General features: G+C 40.3%; 2 protein-coding genes across 5 annotated transcripts in view; both read left to right on the plus strand.

Annotated features, from left to right (window-relative positions):
- The window catches only part of ctdspla (CTD (carboxy-terminal domain, RNA polymerase II, polypeptide A) small phosphatase-like a), a 35,030-nt gene extending 29,135 nt beyond the window's left edge, over positions 1–5,895 (plus strand). For both annotated transcript variants that reach the window (XM_006795125.3, XM_006795126.3), the window contains 4 exons: positions 1,431–1,487; positions 2,208–2,300; positions 2,389–2,574; positions 4,713–5,895. In XM_006795125.3, the coding sequence (XP_006795188.1) occupies positions 1,431–1,487; positions 2,208–2,300; positions 2,389–2,574; positions 4,713–4,838 (462 nt within the window). In that variant the 3' untranslated portion in view covers positions 4,839–5,895. The remainder of the gene's footprint in view (positions 1–1,430; positions 1,488–2,207; positions 2,301–2,388; positions 2,575–4,712) is intronic.
- A 1,367-nt stretch (positions 5,896–7,262) lies between these two features.
- vill (villin-like) lies at positions 7,263–19,302 on the plus strand. 3 transcript variants are annotated; one of them, XM_035909630.2, is made up of 21 exons: positions 7,263–7,335; positions 8,508–8,546; positions 11,631–11,711; positions 11,845–11,919; positions 12,017–12,216; positions 12,634–12,742; positions 13,051–13,161; positions 14,003–14,208; positions 14,313–14,391; positions 14,490–14,588; positions 14,822–14,975; positions 15,122–15,222; positions 15,334–15,471; positions 15,577–15,735; positions 15,930–16,109; positions 16,220–16,365; positions 16,721–16,865; positions 17,204–17,392; positions 17,630–17,698; positions 17,861–18,148; positions 18,824–19,302. In XM_035909630.2, the coding sequence occupies exons 1-21, from the start codon at positions 7,297–7,299 to the stop codon at positions 18,935–18,937; spliced, it is 2,721 nt and encodes a 906-aa protein (XP_035765523.2). In that variant the 5' UTR covers positions 7,263–7,296; the 3' UTR covers positions 18,938–19,302. The 3 variants fall into 3 exon arrangements, with proteins under 3 accessions (XP_035765523.2, XP_087702296.1, XP_035765524.2); XM_087846170.1 differs by having other exon boundaries at positions 15,334–15,735; XM_035909631.2 differs by lacking the exon at positions 17,630–17,698.

Raw genomic sequence — 19,302 nt, forward strand, 5'->3', positions numbered from 1 at the left:
TGGTTGTCACACTGATCCTATTAGAGTCACGTATGGACATTTGGAAGGTCAAAGTGCTGCACTTTGTATTCCTATAGCAAACACCCCCTCTGCTGGATGGTACTGAACTGTATTTTCCAACTGGTGTTTAGTAACAACACACATGCATAACAAGACATTTTACAGGCTTTTTAAAATGTGCATTAGTTGCGAGTACTATACATACAAGTTTTAAATAATTGCTCTGTATCTTACTATATTGTAATTAATTTAAACAAAGAAAATGCAATTAAACATTTGGGCTTAAATACAGGAATCTTTTGATATGGTTTAACATGGTAGCATTAGCATGTTATATTAGCATGTCTATAAAGCTAAATAGCAAAAAAAAAATCACGATAACTAGCTAGTTAAAAATAGATGCTCTCTCATTTTGTCTTATCCTATATGCTAGATTTGGGGAAATAGCTTCTCATGCTCCGCTGCAGTGGCTGAGTTTAGTACGTCATTAAAACTGTAGGTAAACGTAGTTCATTTAAAAGCTAATCTGAGGGAAAAAGCAACAACAAATAAACAAGTTGGCTAATTAGCCTAGCTTCGACACTCTTTAGTCTTCAAACAGTGAGGGCAGGATCTGATTTTATCTGCCAAATGTTTTTTTTTTTTTGCGGGGAAGGAAGGAGCTAATTAACATTTTGATTAAAATAGCTTTTGAACTTCAAACGCTTGTTTGTGTAGCCACTGGTATTTGACTCTGTAATGCAGAATTAAGCAATAAATTCGGAAGCAAAGTTGTCATTCCCAGACATTATCAAAGACCAAGCTTTGGAGATTTCTTTAAAATTGAGCAGTAGAATTTAAATTAAGTGATATGTCTAAATAATCTTCAGTTAGTTTTCTTTCTATACAGCAAACTATAAGCTCCTACATAAAATTGTGTGTCTCTGAAAACAAGCAGATTTTCCCTGTCACCTGTTTTTCTTCCTTTCCCTCTCTGAAATGACACCGTCGTGCCTCCTACCTAATCCTTTCATCCTCCGTCTTTACACCCTCTGCTCGTCTTCCACCCACATCCCCTCTGGCATCTATCTTCCTCTTGCCTCCTGCTCCTCTCCTCTCCCCTTTTCTTGCGTTAGGAGAAAAAAAAATGACACAAGTCATGCAGAGTAAAAAGGCAGCACTCCTCCTGTCCGCGTTCAAGTCTGTCATCTTGTTCGGCTCTCAGGTTTCTCCCCAGAGTCTCACGCCTGGTTGTTATTTAACACTGAGATACGGAGCACTGGAGCAAAGGGAACCACATTATGCTGAAAGCCTTCATCATTTGCCTGGGGCACCTTACAGGAGTTTTTAACCTGTCTCTCTTTTTAAACCGCATGCAAGCTTGTGGCCGGGCTGTTTCCCTGTCAGAGTGAAGTTTTTGAATCTTTTCCTTGTTTCTTGTCCTCCTGCAGCCCATTAGCAATGCGGACTTCATTGTTCCGGTGGAGATTGATGGCACCGTTCATCAGGTAATACTGCACCGATATGGAGGGCTTCCAGAAATGGGCTTGAATAAAACAATGTGTGAATTTATAAGGGTGGAGACCTTGGCTTCACTTTACTTTCCTCTGTATTTATTATTCCCTTTTATCTCACAGTGATTTAAGCTCAAACTGTTTAGTTGTCCTTGATTTATTCTTTGAATCCTTGCTGCAGTAAAGATAACTGGACAGTGACGCGAGTGTTTCGGCGCATAATGTTGAAGCTGCTGTTGAGTTTGTAGCAGAAGACATGTAGAAATGTGCATAAAGGCCGGCGTCCTTTTGAAGGTTTAATTGTCTGTGTCCGGTTTGAAGCAAAGGAAGTGAGATTGTAGCTGTAACCTGGTTCAAGTAATCCAGGATAGGCTTTCTGCATCTGCTTTGGCCTATGCTTGATTACTTGCACTTGGAGGCAGCAACTAACCTGCAGAGATCTACTAAGAAGGACGAAGATGACAAGCAATGAAAAATAAGACCTCAAAGCATCCAAGTATTGCTCAAAAATGTTTTAAGTTTCATTTTTGTATCCCAACTTTACTTAAACACAAATCTGCAAGCAGGTAAAATTGAACTGAATAGTTATAGAGCAGCTAAAGAAGATTTCAAGAAGAAGAAGATTTCTTGTTTGGGTTTTTGCTCCAAAAAATGTATTTTGAAAAAAAAAAAAAGACATAACGAAGACGTGTTCGTTACGTGTCTCGGTTTCAGGTGTACGTGCTGAAGAGGCCTCATGTGGACGAGTTCCTCCAGAAAATGGGGGAGATGTTTGAATGTGTCCTCTTCACAGCAAGCTTAGCCAAGGTTGGTTCCCAGCTGCTTTGACAGTTACAGTAATGCTTCTGTTCATTTGCTGTGTGCTGCTCAACCTGATGCGCTTTGGCCTGTTTAGTATGCTGACCCTGTGGCGGACCTGCTGGACCAATGGGGGGTGTTTCGCGCCCGTCTCTTCAGGGAATCCTGTGTTTTCCACAGAGGAAACTACGTCAAAGACCTCAGCCGACTGGGCCGAGAGCTCAGCAAAGTCATCATCATAGACAACTCACCTGCCTCTTATATCTTCCACCCTGAGAATGCAGTAAGTTATTTTTTAAAGAGATTTTTGATCTAAAACATACAGATTCAAAGTCATTCATTCTTGGTAGCAGGAAGTAGAACACTGTGGAAAAGTCTTGAACCACGCCTCGTTTGTGCATATTCTGCTTCCAAGGAACCGGATTTTCTTGGAATTTTTTAATGTGGTCTTGAGCAATAGTTCTTCAGGTTTTCAAGGCCTTTTCTTTGGACATTTGCTGTTTTATCAACAGTCCAGTCATTGTGTCTGACCATTTTGTTATTTCTTCAGAAGTAGGCACACATAACAGATAACTTAGCAAAAAACTCTTGTTCACATTTGTTCACATTTCTTTAATTAAATGTATGGAAAATGTCAAAGACAACACAGTTTCACAGACACAAATGAGTATTTTGGCATCGTCTACTAGCTAAAAACTTGGCATATCTCAGCAGTGTGTCATTAAAGAATTTGAGGAAACTGGACAAGAGAAGGATAAAAGAAGAAGAGGCATCTGGCCCTTCAGTTGATGCATCTACTGTTCACTGAAGCGTCTTCAGAAATGGTCTCAGTGGAAAAGTGGCTGTCAAGAAGCCATTCATAAATGAGAAAACAGGAATAAAAGACAAATTATGCAAGAACTGGACTGAAAATCTGTCAAGGCCAAAAGGCCGGTAGGTGGGAGTGGACCCAAAAGCAGACTCAATGGACACACGAAAAATGATTTTTAACAAACTTTGAATGCAAGGGAAAGGAAGCGTGGGGACGTAGTATGAGTCTCCGACACAAAGGCACTGAAACAGAGGGAAAAGGTGGTCGATATCCAGAGCTCGGGTGCAATGGCCAAAGGTAAGAATGAGGTAAGGGGTCAGGCTTATGGGGATGAAAGGTAGCGGAGGGTAGCTGAGTGAGTGTCTGGAAGGGTGTGTGAAAGGGTGAGGTTCCAACCTTATGCTTCCAGTGATCCAGAGATGGTGGCAGGCAGGTGTGAGCGGTGAGTAGTTGAGTTTCCAAGGAGTAAAGTTGCAGGCTGGATCGGTGAGTTGTGACTGAAGCAACTAGTGTCCAAGTGAATACGCAGCAGGTGGGTTAACTTGGAGTCTTCACAAGCAGACTGAGGACACATTGAGATAGGGGTTAGTACCAGGGAATAACATGACTTATAAGAGACAAGGAGGCCTAGTTACCACAGCAAGGTAGCTAACGAACTGGCGAAGACTGGAGAACTAGGCTAGTCTTAAATACTGCTTTGCTGATTGCCGTCGATGGGATGCAGGTGGGAAGAACAGGTGAGGAACCCGAGTGCAGTAAAAGCATAACTGGATCCAAAAACGCACAGTGGAACACTTTGGGTCATGGATTGGCCTCCGCAGAGCCTGGACCTCAGCATTATTGAAGCACTGTGGGATCATCTTGACAGAAAACAGAACAAAAAAGGGCAGCCAAGATCCAAAGAAGGGCTTTGTATGTCCTTCAAGAAGAAGGAAGCTTGCCTAAAAGATGACAGATTATGTTGAAGAGCAAAGGCGGTCAAACAAATATTAACTTTCAAGCTTGTTAGAATTGCATATATTCCTTTATAGTGTATTTCCATGTATGTTTGCACGCTTCATTTAATCACTGCACCTATTTTCCAGGCAAAATATAAAGAAATTAGAGGTGGCGCAAGACTTCTGCACAGCACAACTCCTTTTCACATGATCCCAAAACATGTGACATCTTAAGAAATTTTAAGGTTAAGCTAAATGGCGGCTACAATTGCACTTGTTGCCTAATCAAGAACGGGGTCAAAATACACTGCTGTGATGGAAATAAGTTACTTATGAAGTGATTATTGATGTCGATGATTGTATCTGTAAGACACTGTCAGGGTTTTTAATAATAATAATAATAATAATTTAATAATAATCACCATTGTTCTCGTGCCAGAGGCAGTGTTCCCAATTTTATGAGAGTTGTCAGCTCTGTGGAGAAGTTTCTGCTGATGCCACTCTTTGATTTATTTCCCTCATTAATTATTTACACAAAACACCCCGACTGTAATGCAACATTTAAGCGTCCATGGTATCTATTGTCAGCCACTTCTTCCTTCTTTAAATAAGATCGGTCTTTCTTTTTCTTTCTGATTCTAAAGTAAATGTGGGTGTGTTTTTCTGCCACAGGTCCCAGTGCAGTCTTGGTTTGATGATATGACAGACACGGAGCTTCTGGACCTCATTCCCTTGTTTGAGGGTCTCAGTAAAGAGGAGGACGTTTACAGTCTGTTACAGAGCCTAAGGAACAGGTAGCAGACAGCCACTCCAGCTGATCCCTCCTGCCTAAGCCCTGCTGAACAGAAGCCTCCCCTCTCTGCCACGGCCCCGTAGCCCGACTCCAGTCCTTCGAAGAGCTCTGGGAAGCTTCCCCAGTTGGAGGATTTCAGGCAAATGATCTACTCTTGATCAAAATAAAACAACAGTATGGATTCTCTGGGTTCTTGGACTCTTTGTACAGGACTCTAGCTGAAAAAAGATTCTATTACTGTATGTACATATTAAATGTTTCTAAGCGCAAGACAAGCATAAAGTAATTTTTCTATCAGAGAGAGGAGGTTTTACTATTCCAAGTATTTTAGTTACCGAAAAACGATCAAATACACAGAACAAATTTTTCGATTTTTGTTTCGTTTGTTTCTGAGAATCGATGACCTGTTGGGTTTTTGTGTTGAGCAGTGCTATGCAGGCCGTCGTTCCTCGTTTAATTTTTTTTTCGTTCTAACCAACTGTGATTTAACTTCTCTTTACAGAATGAAGTGCCTTCATTACTGTGCTGATTTTCTTGTGTCGGGTTATGGGGTGAGCATTTTTATGCTGCATATTTAGTCAATTCTCCAAAAGCGTATTCACTGAATCTTTAAATTGAAGTTGAAAATGAGTCTTTGATAACGTCATTTAATCCGAAAGAAGTGAAATGAACACTTCCTGGATTAGAGGGGAAAGAAAAGTAGCTTGTTAGTCCTGGATGACTTTTGATTTTCAGTTATGTAGCATTGAATTGTTAAATTTACCAAAGGTTTTTACAATTCAATGTGATTTGTGACTAAACAACATCATTTGATCCTCGGCAGTGACTGTAAATTGATGATTCTTGAGGACATTGAAACGCCGTTTAGGTAACTGAAGAAAAAAAATATATCTGTGATGACATCACTGTCCACCAATAAATGTTTGAGGAAAAAAAATAGAAAGATTAGCTTAGATATATAAAATTATATTTATTCGGGGAAAGGGTCCTGGGTGCATTGTAAAGAATGCTGTTGAAATCGTACTGTACAACGTTATTAAAGTTGCAAGTTTGCACACTGTCTGTGTCTGTCATGGAGTAATGATTCTCACAAAACTCACTTAATGGCAATAACTGTGAAAATAATTTTACAATGAACTAAAGGACCAGCGCATAGCATTTAGCGATGCCTGAATTCAACACCAGCTTTCACGAACCTCTGTAACAACCCATGTCCTTAACACAGAAAAAAACATTAATAAGCCATATGAACAAAGCCCAAAACACAGCAATGTGACAGCTACAGTAAAAAAATGAAAACACAAAATATATGAACCTAAAAACATGCAGAAACATATGAACACTTCATTGATTACAATGTTTACCTGCTCATTAATGCAAATATCTAATCAGCCAATCACATGGCAGCAAGTCAGTGGATGTAGGTATGTAGACATGGTCAAGGTAGCCGCTGAAGTCCAAACTGAGCACCAGAATGAAGAAGAAAACTGATTTAAATGACTGAATGCGGCATGGTTGTTGGTGCTGTGTTGATGCCACAGGAGAGTAGATTGATGGACTTCTCTGAGCAGACACACAACCACTTGTAATAACAAAGGTTTGCAGAAGAGCATTTCTGAATCTAGCAGCACATGGGCCACAGCGGCAGACGAGCACACCAGGTAAGAACGGGAAGCCCACAGTTCACACAGGCTCACTGAAAGCGTACACTGGAGGCCAACTGACTCTTCCCATTGGCCAGAAAACACGACTCTAAATGAATGATAATGTGCAGATAATGATGAAAGTCTAAATATAGCATAGTTTATCAGTGCTGTATTTAACGTGGCTATAAAATGCTACCTTAGCAGAGGTGACAAGGATTTCTAATATTTTAGGAGAAATTTTGAAGCAACTGAAGGAAGCATTTGCCTTAAATAATTTTTGATTTGAGTTGAAAATCTCACCAGAAGAATCAGTGCTGGAGCTCTGTGCACTGTAGTTTGTGACATTTTAACATGGATGAAAAAGCTCTTAATGATGCTAACTGAAGGAATTGCCAAAACATTCAGTGTTTTCATTTGCAATCAGGTCTTTGGCTCTCACACAGTTTTCTTATTTACAATTTTATTCAAAAGGAACTGATGTTATTGTGTTTTAATCAAAACTGTAAACCCAAGGAAATCCCAAGAAGTTCACACTTGAGCTCCGCTGCTCTCTGCTGTGGCTGCTGGGTTAAGTACATGAATTTATGAGCACGAGCATTTATGAGCTGGTTAATGTGCAACCAAAGGAGAGCTTAGCTTCATGTGATATCTTGATGTGAACTTTTAGCTTCCACTGGCGTATCAGCCACTTTTACTGCAGCAGTGGATTAGGTATTACCGAGCCCTTTGTACAAGCTTGGAGAGCGCTTGTTTCTTTTCTCCTCAGATATGCAGGGACTGAAGTTCAGTGCAGGGTTTAAGTCATTTTCTGGTCATAATGGAAGCCAAGAGTGAACTAAGAAGTGAAAGGTCAAAGGTAAGAAAAGCTTTAGCTTTCAATTTGTGATCTAAGACACTGTAGTGTTCAGACTCGCAGGCAGGGATTGTGTGAGTTATATGACACAAAGACAAGCATAAGCGACGTAACGCTGAACATAAAACAGCAAGATAGTCTGATCTGTGATTTAAGCACCGACTGCAATGCACATTAAGGGGACTTAAAAGATTGCTCACTTACTTTGTAAATGTGCGGGGTACCAGCAGATGCAGGGCTTGGTGGTCTTGGTTGGGAAATAAAAGAGCTTTGATTCTGAAGTGTTTAACAGCAGTCAGCATTCACAGGCTCTTTTCAATTCTGATCTATAAGATCTGGAAGATTCTTGCACTCTTAATTCTCAATGGTGTTCTTAACTTTCTAAGGAACCAACCCATGATTGTTTCATTACATTAACTTCAGTGTATGGCTTAGGAATAATGTTTCCCCCCTTCTATTACTGTGCAAATGGCTTTGGGTGAAACTTTTAATATCTCTGCACATTTTGCAAATAAATGTAAGCACAATCTGCCAACACCTTCTCCACTGGGAGCTTGAACCCCCGGTGCTGTAAACCTTCGATAATGTCAAGCGTTCTTCAAGTGTCGGTGTGAGTACGCGCAGAACGAGAGGATTTAGCCACGGAAAAGCGTCTGACTCCTTTCCAATAGCACTCGGAGCTCCCCGAGTCCAATTCCCCCATCTGCTAGTTATAACGGTTGTAAAATGAATAATTGGTGTCAAGTGGTCCCTGTAATGCCCACTGTGCTGCTGAGGACTCAGACATACACAAAAGTGTGATTGGCTTCTATAAATCACAATCAGGACACCGAGTGAAGCTGGGGTCTGTCTCAGTGGCTTTCCTCAAATATGTTGACTCTGTGGTGTATTGTGCAACACACACACACACACACACACACACACACACACACACACACCTCCCTTTCCACCTGCATCAAGTGTGACAGCTGGGAAGAAATGAGAGGGGGCGTATCTAACACCGTGGCACTGTAAATATCAAGATAGAAGATGGCAGGTGTGTTCATACCTGGGTGTGGTAACAAATACATCCAGCCCTCTATGCCTCGCACTGCAGCTTGCGCATAAGAGGAAAAGGCAGCGGTATCTTATAAATACAGACCTTTTACATAAATCACTATCTCCACAACTTGTAGGAACCAGCCAGGACTTCACCACGGCAGTCACAGGACAAGGTAAGACCCATCCTACTACTATTTCTTTGAGAAAAGCTACCTTGTTTTCTGCTTTGTGAACACACCTCTATTTATTTTCACTGACTCAGTGAAATCTGGAAAGAATAACATCTTTATTATCACATTTAAGGATTTTATAAACACAGGTTTCCGGTGTTTGGTTTTTTTTGGAGGGGGGCGGGGGGTTAACCAACGTGATTTTACACGAGTTGAAGAAATACGTATGGTGCAGCATTAACAAAAGTGATTGTGTATGTTCCACCAAAGGACAATGCAGGTTAATTGATAGGGAACCAGTCTTTCCTGTCTGAGTAATAGAAGCAATGCCGCTCGCAGGTTTATCTTTCCTGTGTTATTTGCTCAAGTTTTCAGTAATTGTTTTAAGCAGGGATCAGATTGCACAGTTTATTTATTTTTTATAACAGGGATTTGCAACCACAGCTGAAGCCACTGATAACTGGCAACCAGGCGTGACCGTATTGAGGTGATTACTTTCAATTAATCAAATATCACAGTGGCGTCACTTCTTCATCTTGATGTTTGTTTTTTATCCGTATGTTATACGGAATAATCTCGTGTACATACACTTTACAGCTGCTCTGTTTGAAATGGAACTATGGCATTCCTGTCAAAATCTAATGGGTAATGGACAAACGTGCAGGGCAGGGTGTACCTTGTTTTTAAGAAAAGGGAAATAAAATTTGGGGACTACGTTTTAACAATAAACACACACAAAGTTAATTAAAAAAGAATGACATTTAAATATGTATTGTGTTTATTTGTGATTTTTGATAGTAAGTTAACAGGGCACGACCAAAGTTTAGCACGAGTTTACAGACACTTTGAGATTGCATTACTTTTTAATTTAGACAAAGTTGAGTTGAAAAGCAATAAAACACACCCTGTTTTTGTTCACTGGACTCGGGTCATTATGTTTGATAGAGCTCCCTGTTTTGACCTTTATCTAGATAAATTTTTGCTGTGTAGCTGATATTTCAATCGACTGATTACGATTAGATATTTTAAGTCTTTATATTTTTGTCAATATTACACCTGTACTTCACATGTACATTTGGCGACATGCACTTTTGGCACCTAGCTCTACTGGATGCCTAAACTTGGATAATCTCTTTTTAAAGCTGCTCATACGCAACCTGATTAATTGCGTTATAAGCTAACATAAGACGTTAGCTTAAAATTAGCTATTTAAGCTCAAGTGCTGTCTCTTCATTTTCAAATCTCACCTGCTTCTTTTGTTTGTCGAGTGTGTGTCACCTCTTTATCAGAAGACATAAATACCAGAGCCTGTTAATAATACTATAAAGGGTGTGGTTAACTAAGTGTTCATCTCACACCACCAATCACTGCCCGGATAGATATTTTATTACTAGACGCGGAACAAAGATTAGAGCTAGTACATGTAATAGTGCTTTATATTACTTCTCCCAAGAATACGTTCAACCACATCTACTCCAGCTGTTTCACAATGTCATATTATGGCATCAGTGTTGCAAGTGCGTTCATAATATGTTCTTGTTTCCATACAGCCTAACGTTGGCTCAGCTGGTGATACTGTTTGCTTATCAGTGCTGTTGTTTCTGATATCCCAGTCAAGAGGCTGTTAAAGCACCGCTGATTGCTTGTATTTTCCTACAGCACCAAGCTGATACTCATTAGCAGGATTAGAGGTGCTTTGCTGTCAGAGAGTCAGTCCTTTGAAAGCATTCACTTGTCATTTTGGAGACATCTGTTTCCAGTGAAAAGACAGCGATGCCAGGATGAGGAAGAGTGAGGAAGAGGTCTCTAAAGTGAAATATCTTTTCTGTTCAAGTACTGTTTAAGGAGTCAGGAGTGAACATGTATTTTTCAGTGTGCTAGTTAATCTTCTAAGTATTTATCTCTTCAGAGTTTGTGCTAATTTTATATCATTTAGCTGTTTTATTTTACATTACTTTTTCTTCTTCTTCTTTTTGCAAAAAACAGTTAAAAATAAACAAACAACAAGTAATTAATTCTTATAGTTTTTACTCTTTTTCCACAGGTAGCTAGCTATTACCGTTTGCTGAAAAGCTAAAACAAGCTAGTGGTGGTGTCAGTGGACAACATGAATAAAAAGGAGATCATTATGTAACAGGGATAGCTTATTTTAGTCACTTGGCAAAACACAGTGAAAGGTCCATAGACTGTAGACACCATGATGTCATCTCTTAAGTTCTGCTTTTTTACCCTTTTTTTTTTTTTTTTTTTTAAGGCCTTAACCATATTTCTTGTTATAGTTAATCAGTTTATGCTAATGCTATCAACCTGGTTTGATTAATAAGGTGTATGCATTAATGACTGTGTATTAAGTGGGTTGATAGCCTTGGGTAACAAAAATACAAGCGTAAAAGAAAGTGCAGAAAACTCTGAAAACCTGTTATTTTTAAGATTTTTTTGTCTTTTTTACTACAGTCAAACAGTGAACGTCCTCTTTCATTTTAAATGAAATTTCATTTTTATGAAATATGGTCATAATTTACTAAATGAATATTGCCCTGTGTTGTACTTAAACTAACAAGATCATAAACTCATTAGAAGAGTGTTTACTAGTAAAACCATGTCAGAAGTTTCTTATGGACTTTTACATTACAACTTCTTTTCGCATTATGAAAAGCTGCCCCCTTCTGGCCATTAAAGCTAATGTAGGTTAAAGGCACTTACATGTACAGTGACATCATTTTGTAGAACTAGAAGTTATGTCCATCTTATATCTTATAAACATATCTTATAAACTGATACCTGGTTATAACCGTGGTATAACAAAAAAACCCAAAAAACTTACTAGCTGTTAAGACGCTAAGCGTCTTAACAGCTTGTTGTCACATTGTGGCATGAATATGTGTTTTTTGGGGCATTAACAAATGTGATGACACAGTATATAAACCCTAGCAAACCTACATTCAAATTTAACAGTGAGAATATTTTGAGTTTAATCTATAACAATTAAGACATTAGACGCTCATCAATAGTTTTCATGCAAATATGTAAACTGTTTGTGACAATAACGATAAGTACAAATGTTTTTTTTTGTTTTTATGTTTACAGTTCAGCAGAATGATGAATGAAAACAATAATGCATTTAAAAATGTCCGCCGAAAGCCAGGCCTTCAGATATGGACCGTCAATGTGAGTCTAAAACGCATTACACGCACCCTATGCTGTTGACATTGTTGTCCACACTGCTGAGCTTTATGTAGAGCTGCGGCATGTTGAAATCTCATATTTGTTTGAGGTCTAAATGGTTGTTTTCTTTACTCAGAAAATGCAAATGGATCCCGTTCCACCTCAGGCCTTTGGCAATTTCTTTGAGGGAGACTGTTACATAGTTCTATATGTGAGTAAAAAACTGGGTGATTTCATGAGATATATAAATATATATACATATATCTCATATATGTGTCACCTCTCATGCTTTTCATTGTTATCATCAGATAAGTGAGAATAAAGGCTCCCGCCAGTCTGCTGATATCCACTACTGGGTTGGAAGAACCTCCTCTCAGGATGAACAAGGTGCTGCTGCCATCTACGTCACCCAGCTGGACGAGTACCTGGGTGGGAGTCCGGTCCAGTACAGGGAGGTGCAGGGCTACGAGTCACCGCGGTTCAGGAGTTACTTCAAAAATGGCCTGATGTGAGTTCCTGATGAAGGCAGCTGGTGTTTGAACGAAAGGGGGATGGTGACATACTCAAGGGAATGAGTCTCTCTTATACACACACAAAAACACACACACTTATGTTGTAATCTTCCTGAGTCATGGCTTACAACACTAATCCGCCTCTATGAAATGATTATGACACAAAACACACTTGTTTTCTGAGGCCTAGCATTAAAAAACACCAATTTCTCTTGCCCAATTTATTAACCTTTAACCTTTAGTTGCATGTTTGCTTTATGGTTATACAACCTTAAGGAAGAAAATTATACTGATAAAAAAAAAAAATGTTCCTTTAATTTTTTATTTTTTTAAATGTCCATTCAGTTTCAAGTCTCGGGGTTTATGTTTTTATTGCACTTGAACTTTGGTAAAGTACACTTCTCTCTCCACAGCTACAAGAAGGGTGGAGTGGCCTCAGGTTTCAACCACGTAGAAACAAACGCCTACAACGTCCTGCGACTGCTGCATGTCAAAGGGAGGAAGGATGTCACAGCAACAGAGGTATTCAGAAAACAAATTAAAGGGATATGAAAGGCTTTACGAGAGTCTTACTCCCTGCCTCCCTCTGCTGCTATCAGTGGCTTCACACAGTCACGCTACAGAGAGGTGTTGGCACCCCTCCTTAAACAGATTATGTCTTGTTGTCGTAGCTGTCTCTGTAGGTGTTAATTGCCCGAGGGGTGGTATGAGAGTGTGATTAATTAATACGCTGTATTGTTTCAGACGGTGTGTACTGTCCGTTTGAATGAAGCACAATCAGTTATTCAACTTTCCACTGTGTTTGCGTTTGTGTGTGTTTTTCCATGCAGGTGGAGGTGTCATGGAGCAGCTTTAACAAAGGAGATATATTTCTTCTGGATATCGGGAAAGCTATAGTGCAGTGGAACGGCCCCCAGAGCAACAGAAGAGAGAAGCTCAAGGTAATCCTCTGCACTGATTGGCTACAATAAGCAGCGGCAGGAGAAGTACTCAGATCTCGTGAAAAATGCACACCGTGGAAGCAAAGTGAGAAAGAGGAAAGAAATTTAACATTTTACGAACAGAAAGGTGATAAAATATGTCTGCACTAAGGCTGTTTCTGACAAAGGGAGAATGACTAGATTGACTAATGACTAATAGAATGACTAATTTAATTTATTCTTGTGTGTCAAGTGAATTTTATGAACTCAGGGCCTCGGTTGCATTAGGAAGGACATAGAAGGTGTGCCAAATCAAACGTGCATCCATCCACTGTGGCAAACCCTTGGAAAATTAAGGAGAATTTTTTTGAATTCTTGAAACCTGTCGGCTGTGGATCTTCAATAATGTACACCACTGCCTTTAGCAGTAAGCTTTCAGCTGTCTGTGAAATTGGAAACATGCATGCAAGAAGAGTTAGGAAGGAATGGTAACAACAGAAAAGGAAAAACCAACAGCTATTTTTTATTTATTTTGAAAAACGCTATATAAGAATCAGTCCATTTACCTTTTAGGGGTGGCTGTAGCTCATCAGGTAAAACATCAGGTTTGATCTCCGCCTGCTCCCGTCTGCATGCAAAAGTTTCCTTGGGCAAAATACTGAACCCTGAGTATCAATGTTAGATAAACATTAGGCACAGAAAAAGTGCATGTGTTTGAATGAGATATGTGTACTATATAACAACCAGTTCTTTTATGGTGATAGTGTAGATTTTTGTGTAACACGGGAACCTTTACGTCACTGTTGTCACTGAGCAAACAGTTTTCACTTTTGTGTTTTTGTTTCTCCCTCCGTCTTTCCAGGCGGTCTTGTTGGCTCAGGACATCCGGGACAGGGAACGCGGAGGTCGCGCTCAGATCGGTGTTGTGGAGGGAGGAGTTGAGCGGAGCTCGCCCGAGCTCATGAAAGTCCTGACGACTGTGCTCGGACCAAAACCAGCACAGCTGAAGGAGGCCACTTCCGATGATGTGCCTGATAGTGCGCAGCAAAACAGTGTCCGACTCTACCAGTAAATACATTATGCTTCCACTGCATTGCTCACACAAAACTGTAGAAATTGATTTCAACTATTTACCAATATCATACCCATTTTTTTCTGATTTTCTTCCTCAGCATTTATGATAATAGTGGGAATCTAGTGATTCAAGAAGTGGCCAAACAACCTCTGACACAAGATCTTCTGAAATCCTCGGTAATTAGTGTTCACTCTTTGGGAATGTTCCCTAGATGCTAGTATTAAAAAAGAAAAGTGGTTCAGTTTCAATGTTTTTTTTTCTTTTGGTGTTTCAGGACTGTTTCATTCTGGACAACAAAGGGTCTAGTGTGATGGTCTGGAAAGGAAAGAAGGCCTCCAAAGAAGAGCGACAAGGAGCTATGAATCGGGCACTGGTGTGTATACAGAATGACGACTGCAAGGATCTCTTACTGCCTCCTGTTCTGTCTTATAAATTAATTGTGTCAATTTTAATCCTCTTGCTCCTTAAATGATTTTGGATAAATATAAATTCATCATTTTTTTCTTTTCCAAGGATTGCATGGCTTGAGGGGATTATCTCAGTTTTTATGTGCTTTTTTGGAGATGTTTTTCACTACAAGCTTTGTCCGTCAATCTTTTCCTCCAGAGCTACATTAAAGCAAAAAAGTACCCAGCCAGCACCACTGTGGAGGTGATGGCTGAGGGAGCAGAGTCAGCAGTCTTTAAGCACCTGTTCAAATCCTGGACAGACAGAGACCAAACTCAGGGCCTGGGTACCACACACAACGTTGGAAAGATAGGTAGCCTCTTCAAATCTACTGCTCAATCCACTTCTTCAAAATAAATTCCAGCACAGTTAACATGTTTTCTCTTGATATGCTATTTAATCTTATTTGCTGATATTTTGCTGTTCGTCATTAACTCTGAACATTTTGTGTCCGCACAGCTAAGGTCGACAACGGAAAGTTTGACGTGATGGAGCTCCACGCGCGCCCTGAACTGGCAGCACAGTACCGCATGGTGGACGATGCATCAGGAGACGTTAAGGTGGGGAAACATATGCAGGAATCGACGAATACAGACAAACACAGTGCAGATACTTTTCAGACTTCAGTTGCATTGTTGCGTGTTGTTTGAGCTGTTGTTTGCCTGTGTCAGGTGTGGTGCATTGAGAATTTGGAACTGGCTGAAATAGACCCAAAAACCTACGGGCAGTTTTATGGAGGAGACTGCTACTTGGTGCTGTATTCATATAAAAGAGCAGGCCAGCAGCAGTACATACTCTACATGTGGCAGGTCAGTGTCAAACCAATCCATGCTTCCTTGTTCTCCATTTCCTCCTGCTTCTGGAAAACTGACAAGCACCTTCAATGTGTAAACTTCTTTTCTTTGTTACTTCAGGGACGCCATGCCACAAGCGATGAGATTGCAGCAAGCGCCTTCCAGGCTGTCAATATTGATAACAAGTACAATGGAGCCCCAGTTCAGGTCAGAGTGGTCATGGGAAAGGAGCCCCGCCACTTCCTGGCTATTTTCAAAGGCAAACTTATCATTTTTGAGGTATGATTTTATGATTTTCACACTGAAAATGACTCTTAACTGGATTAGAAATTCTCACCAACGACAAAAAGTAAAATATCTATTTGGTTTGTGTGTATCCATGATGCAAAAATAGATAGATAGATAGATAGATCAAAGCTTTAAATTAAAGTTGAAAGAAACTGGAAACTCAATGTGTGTGTGTGTGTCTAAAGGGAGGAACAGGTCGACCTGGTGTGGTTAACCCTGCCAAAGATGCCAGGCTCTTCCAGGTGAGAGGGACTAATGAGCTGAATACTAAAGCCACAGAGGTGGTGGCCAGGGCAGCTTCTCTAAGCTCCAATGACGTCTTCCTGCTGAAAACTGACAATATCTCCTACCTGTGGTATGGAAAGGTATGCATCATGGGGCTGTGTAGCAGGCTTTGAAATAACATGAATATTAGTTTAGTTTGCATTTGACACATTAAAACCATTTTCCCCCCTGATTTCTGCTTCTATCCCAGGGCTGTAATGGGGATGAGAGAGAGATGGGGAAAGCGATATCTAACGTGCTGTCCAGGCATGAGAAGCGGGTGGTGATGGAGGGCCAGGAACCTGCTGAATTCTGGATTGCTTTGGGTGGAAAGGGCTCCTATGCCAGTGACAGGAGGTAAAATATTTTAATGGCAGCATCGCTTTTGCATATTGTGACAAAAATAGGATATTTTGGGCTTTTCGCTTAACAACACACTCCAGCAGTCAAGTATTTACAATGAAGGGCGCTCAATCTGGGTCCAGAAAGTAAAAAAATAACCAGTATAATAACAAATTAGCAAGGATTCAGGATTCATCCAAAAAGGCCCTTTAATCATATTTTGAACCATTTCCAAGCTTACATTAAATCTGCCTGGATTATTTTTATACCAAGGTCAGTGGAATATGCCCAATGTCATCATACACAGAGAGAGAGAGAGAGGGGGGGAAGATTATCTGCTGTTACGACAGGAAGGCCTGTGTCATTTCAGATTCGAGAGGGAGGAGCCGCTTCACAGTCCCCGGCTGTTCGAATGCTCCAATCAGACGGGGCGCTTTAAGATTACTGAGGTCGATGATTTTGCCCAGTGTGACCTAGATGAAGATGACGTCATGTTGCTGGACACCTGGGAAGAGGTAAGCGATCAAAGGAGCTGAAATCAGTCAGACCCTGCTGTTGATTTGGGGCCTGCTTCCTGTTTATGAGCATCTCATCAGGAAGATTGTGAAACTCACTGCACATTGACTAATAGATATGAAACAAACACTATACTGTATTACACAAGCTTACTGTTTCCTCCTGCTATGGTTTCTAATTAATCTATACTCGTGGTAGTGACTCAGCTCAAGGTTATTTATGTAATACTTCACACGGAAAGACAGAATCAAGCCTAAAGCTCAGTTTTCGGGAACTTACACAGCAGACTCTTTGAGCAATTTGTCTCTTTTTCTTGTTTTCTGTCTCTGAATCTCAGCTTTTCTTGTGGATCGGTAACTCCTCCTATGAGTATGAGACCAAAGAGGCGTTGAACAGCACGCAGGATTACCTGAGAACTCACCCGGCTGGACGTGACCCTGACACGCCCATCGTCTTTGTCAAACAGGGATACGAGCCGCCCACCTTCACCGGATGGTTCAACGCATGGGATCCCCACAAGTGGAGCGTGAGTTTATAACAGTTTCCCCTTTCATCTTTCTGGGATCCCATAGAAAGCACGATCAAGGCATTACAAATTCCCATTACAATAACATGCAATCAATTGATTTAATCATCTCAGAAGCTAGGAACAACTTACAAACACAAGTGGATGATTCAATGGATTAATTGAAAATGAAAAAGTCACTGCATGATTACTAACCTTTACTGTGACGAATCTTGGTTCCGTTGATCTTCTGAACAGGGAGGCAACTCCTATGAGGAGATGAAAAACAAGCTGAGTGATTCAACATCTATCTCACAGATCACTCTAGTAAGTGACTCACACTGATGTGCTAATATCACAGCTGTAATACCTACTAACATCTTTAATGTCATATATAGTGTTGCTAACCTGTGAATGTCTACATCTCGGAGGTTTACCTTTGTTTTTTTGTGAAACTGCTTCTGTAAAACTTCTCTTTCGTGGCTGCAGGACCTGCAGAACACTAAGCTGAACAAGACTCCCGTTAGGGGAGGTGGGGGTGGTTACAGAGCACGTGGGGGCCCCCTAACTTCTCCGCCACCCAACAAGGCCTACTTCCAAGATGAAACAGATTTTTTCCCTAGACCCTCTAGTCCTACAAGACCCCAGTCTGGGATGTCCTCCTCCTCTGCTAGTTCCATGTCCTCTTCTGGAGTTGGAAAGTTTTTTGACCCTGAGCTCCTCGTCAACAAGACTCCAGACGAGCTACCAGAAGGAGTGGATCCCACCCAGAAAGAGGTGTGTGTGCAGATCATTTATAAATGGTAAAAATCAGCATTTGATTATTGTTTAACGTCCTTCTCAGGGCATTAATTAACACCTTTAAAAGTGACGTCTAATCATGACAATTACAATTTAGAAGTTATTGTTTTTGGGGGGTTTTTTTGTAAAATTAATCACGTCACCATAAAAAAGACTTCAATATGATTCGACACCTATTTAGTATGTTTACCTGCAGCAAAGCAGATTTTTGTGACTGTACTGCCGTTTCAAGTCAAAAATTCACAGCCACCAATCGTGTGATATGTTGTCTAGCATATACAAAAACATAATATGCACTTGTTTGCAAGTTAAAAGTATTATTTCCATCAGATGGGATTCTTTCATTGCTCTGAATTTGGATTAACATGTAGTAATATAAATGAAGCTGTTTTAATCATCAACTGAAAAGGTCACTAAACAGCTGCAAATGGATGAAAAGTGACTACGAAGAGATTAAAAGTGACTGCAGAGCCGCATAAAATGCTTCTAGCGAGTCATGAACAACTGCAAAAAGACACAAAGACACTACAAAGAGACAATATGGGGCTTTCCAAGAAAGGGTGGGAGGCCTTGCCATTGTCTGTGCCTAGAGCTCTGTGTACAGCAGAGGTCAGTCTAACTGTTTCCCATCCTCTGTGCTCCGATTGGCAGGATTATCTATCTGACCTGGACTTTGAGAACCTGCTCGGTACTACTCGCGCAGACTTCCGGCGCTTGCCAAAGTGGCGCCAGAATGATTTAAAGAAGAAAGCAGGAATTTTCTGAGAAGGAATCACACATCTCCAGCCTGTCTGCTGAGAAATCCGCTTGTAAACCAAACTATACGGCAGCATTTTAGCTTCTGACCTTCATCTCAATATTTTGTTTTGCTGTCAGAGGGGTAAAAAAAAAAATCGACCAACATCCCAAGTTGTTTAGATTTAACAAATGGTATTTATGATTATGACCATGAATGTAACTTGTAATAATTTAAAGGACGTGACTGACATTTCTAAGATTATTTTTTTAATTATTCTGCTTTATATTTATCTGTATATTTTTTTTCATTTCATGTAGATCATACTGAGATGATGTTTTGCTAGCATTTTATCTGAATCACGAATGCAGTGAATAAACAGAAAACCATTGAC

This window comes from Neolamprologus brichardi, chromosome 9 (genome assembly GCF_056152115.1).
Source record: "Neolamprologus brichardi isolate AB-2024 chromosome 9, ASM5615211v1, whole genome shotgun sequence".
Taxonomy (NCBI): Eukaryota; Metazoa; Chordata; class Actinopteri; order Cichliformes; family Cichlidae; genus Neolamprologus; species Neolamprologus brichardi.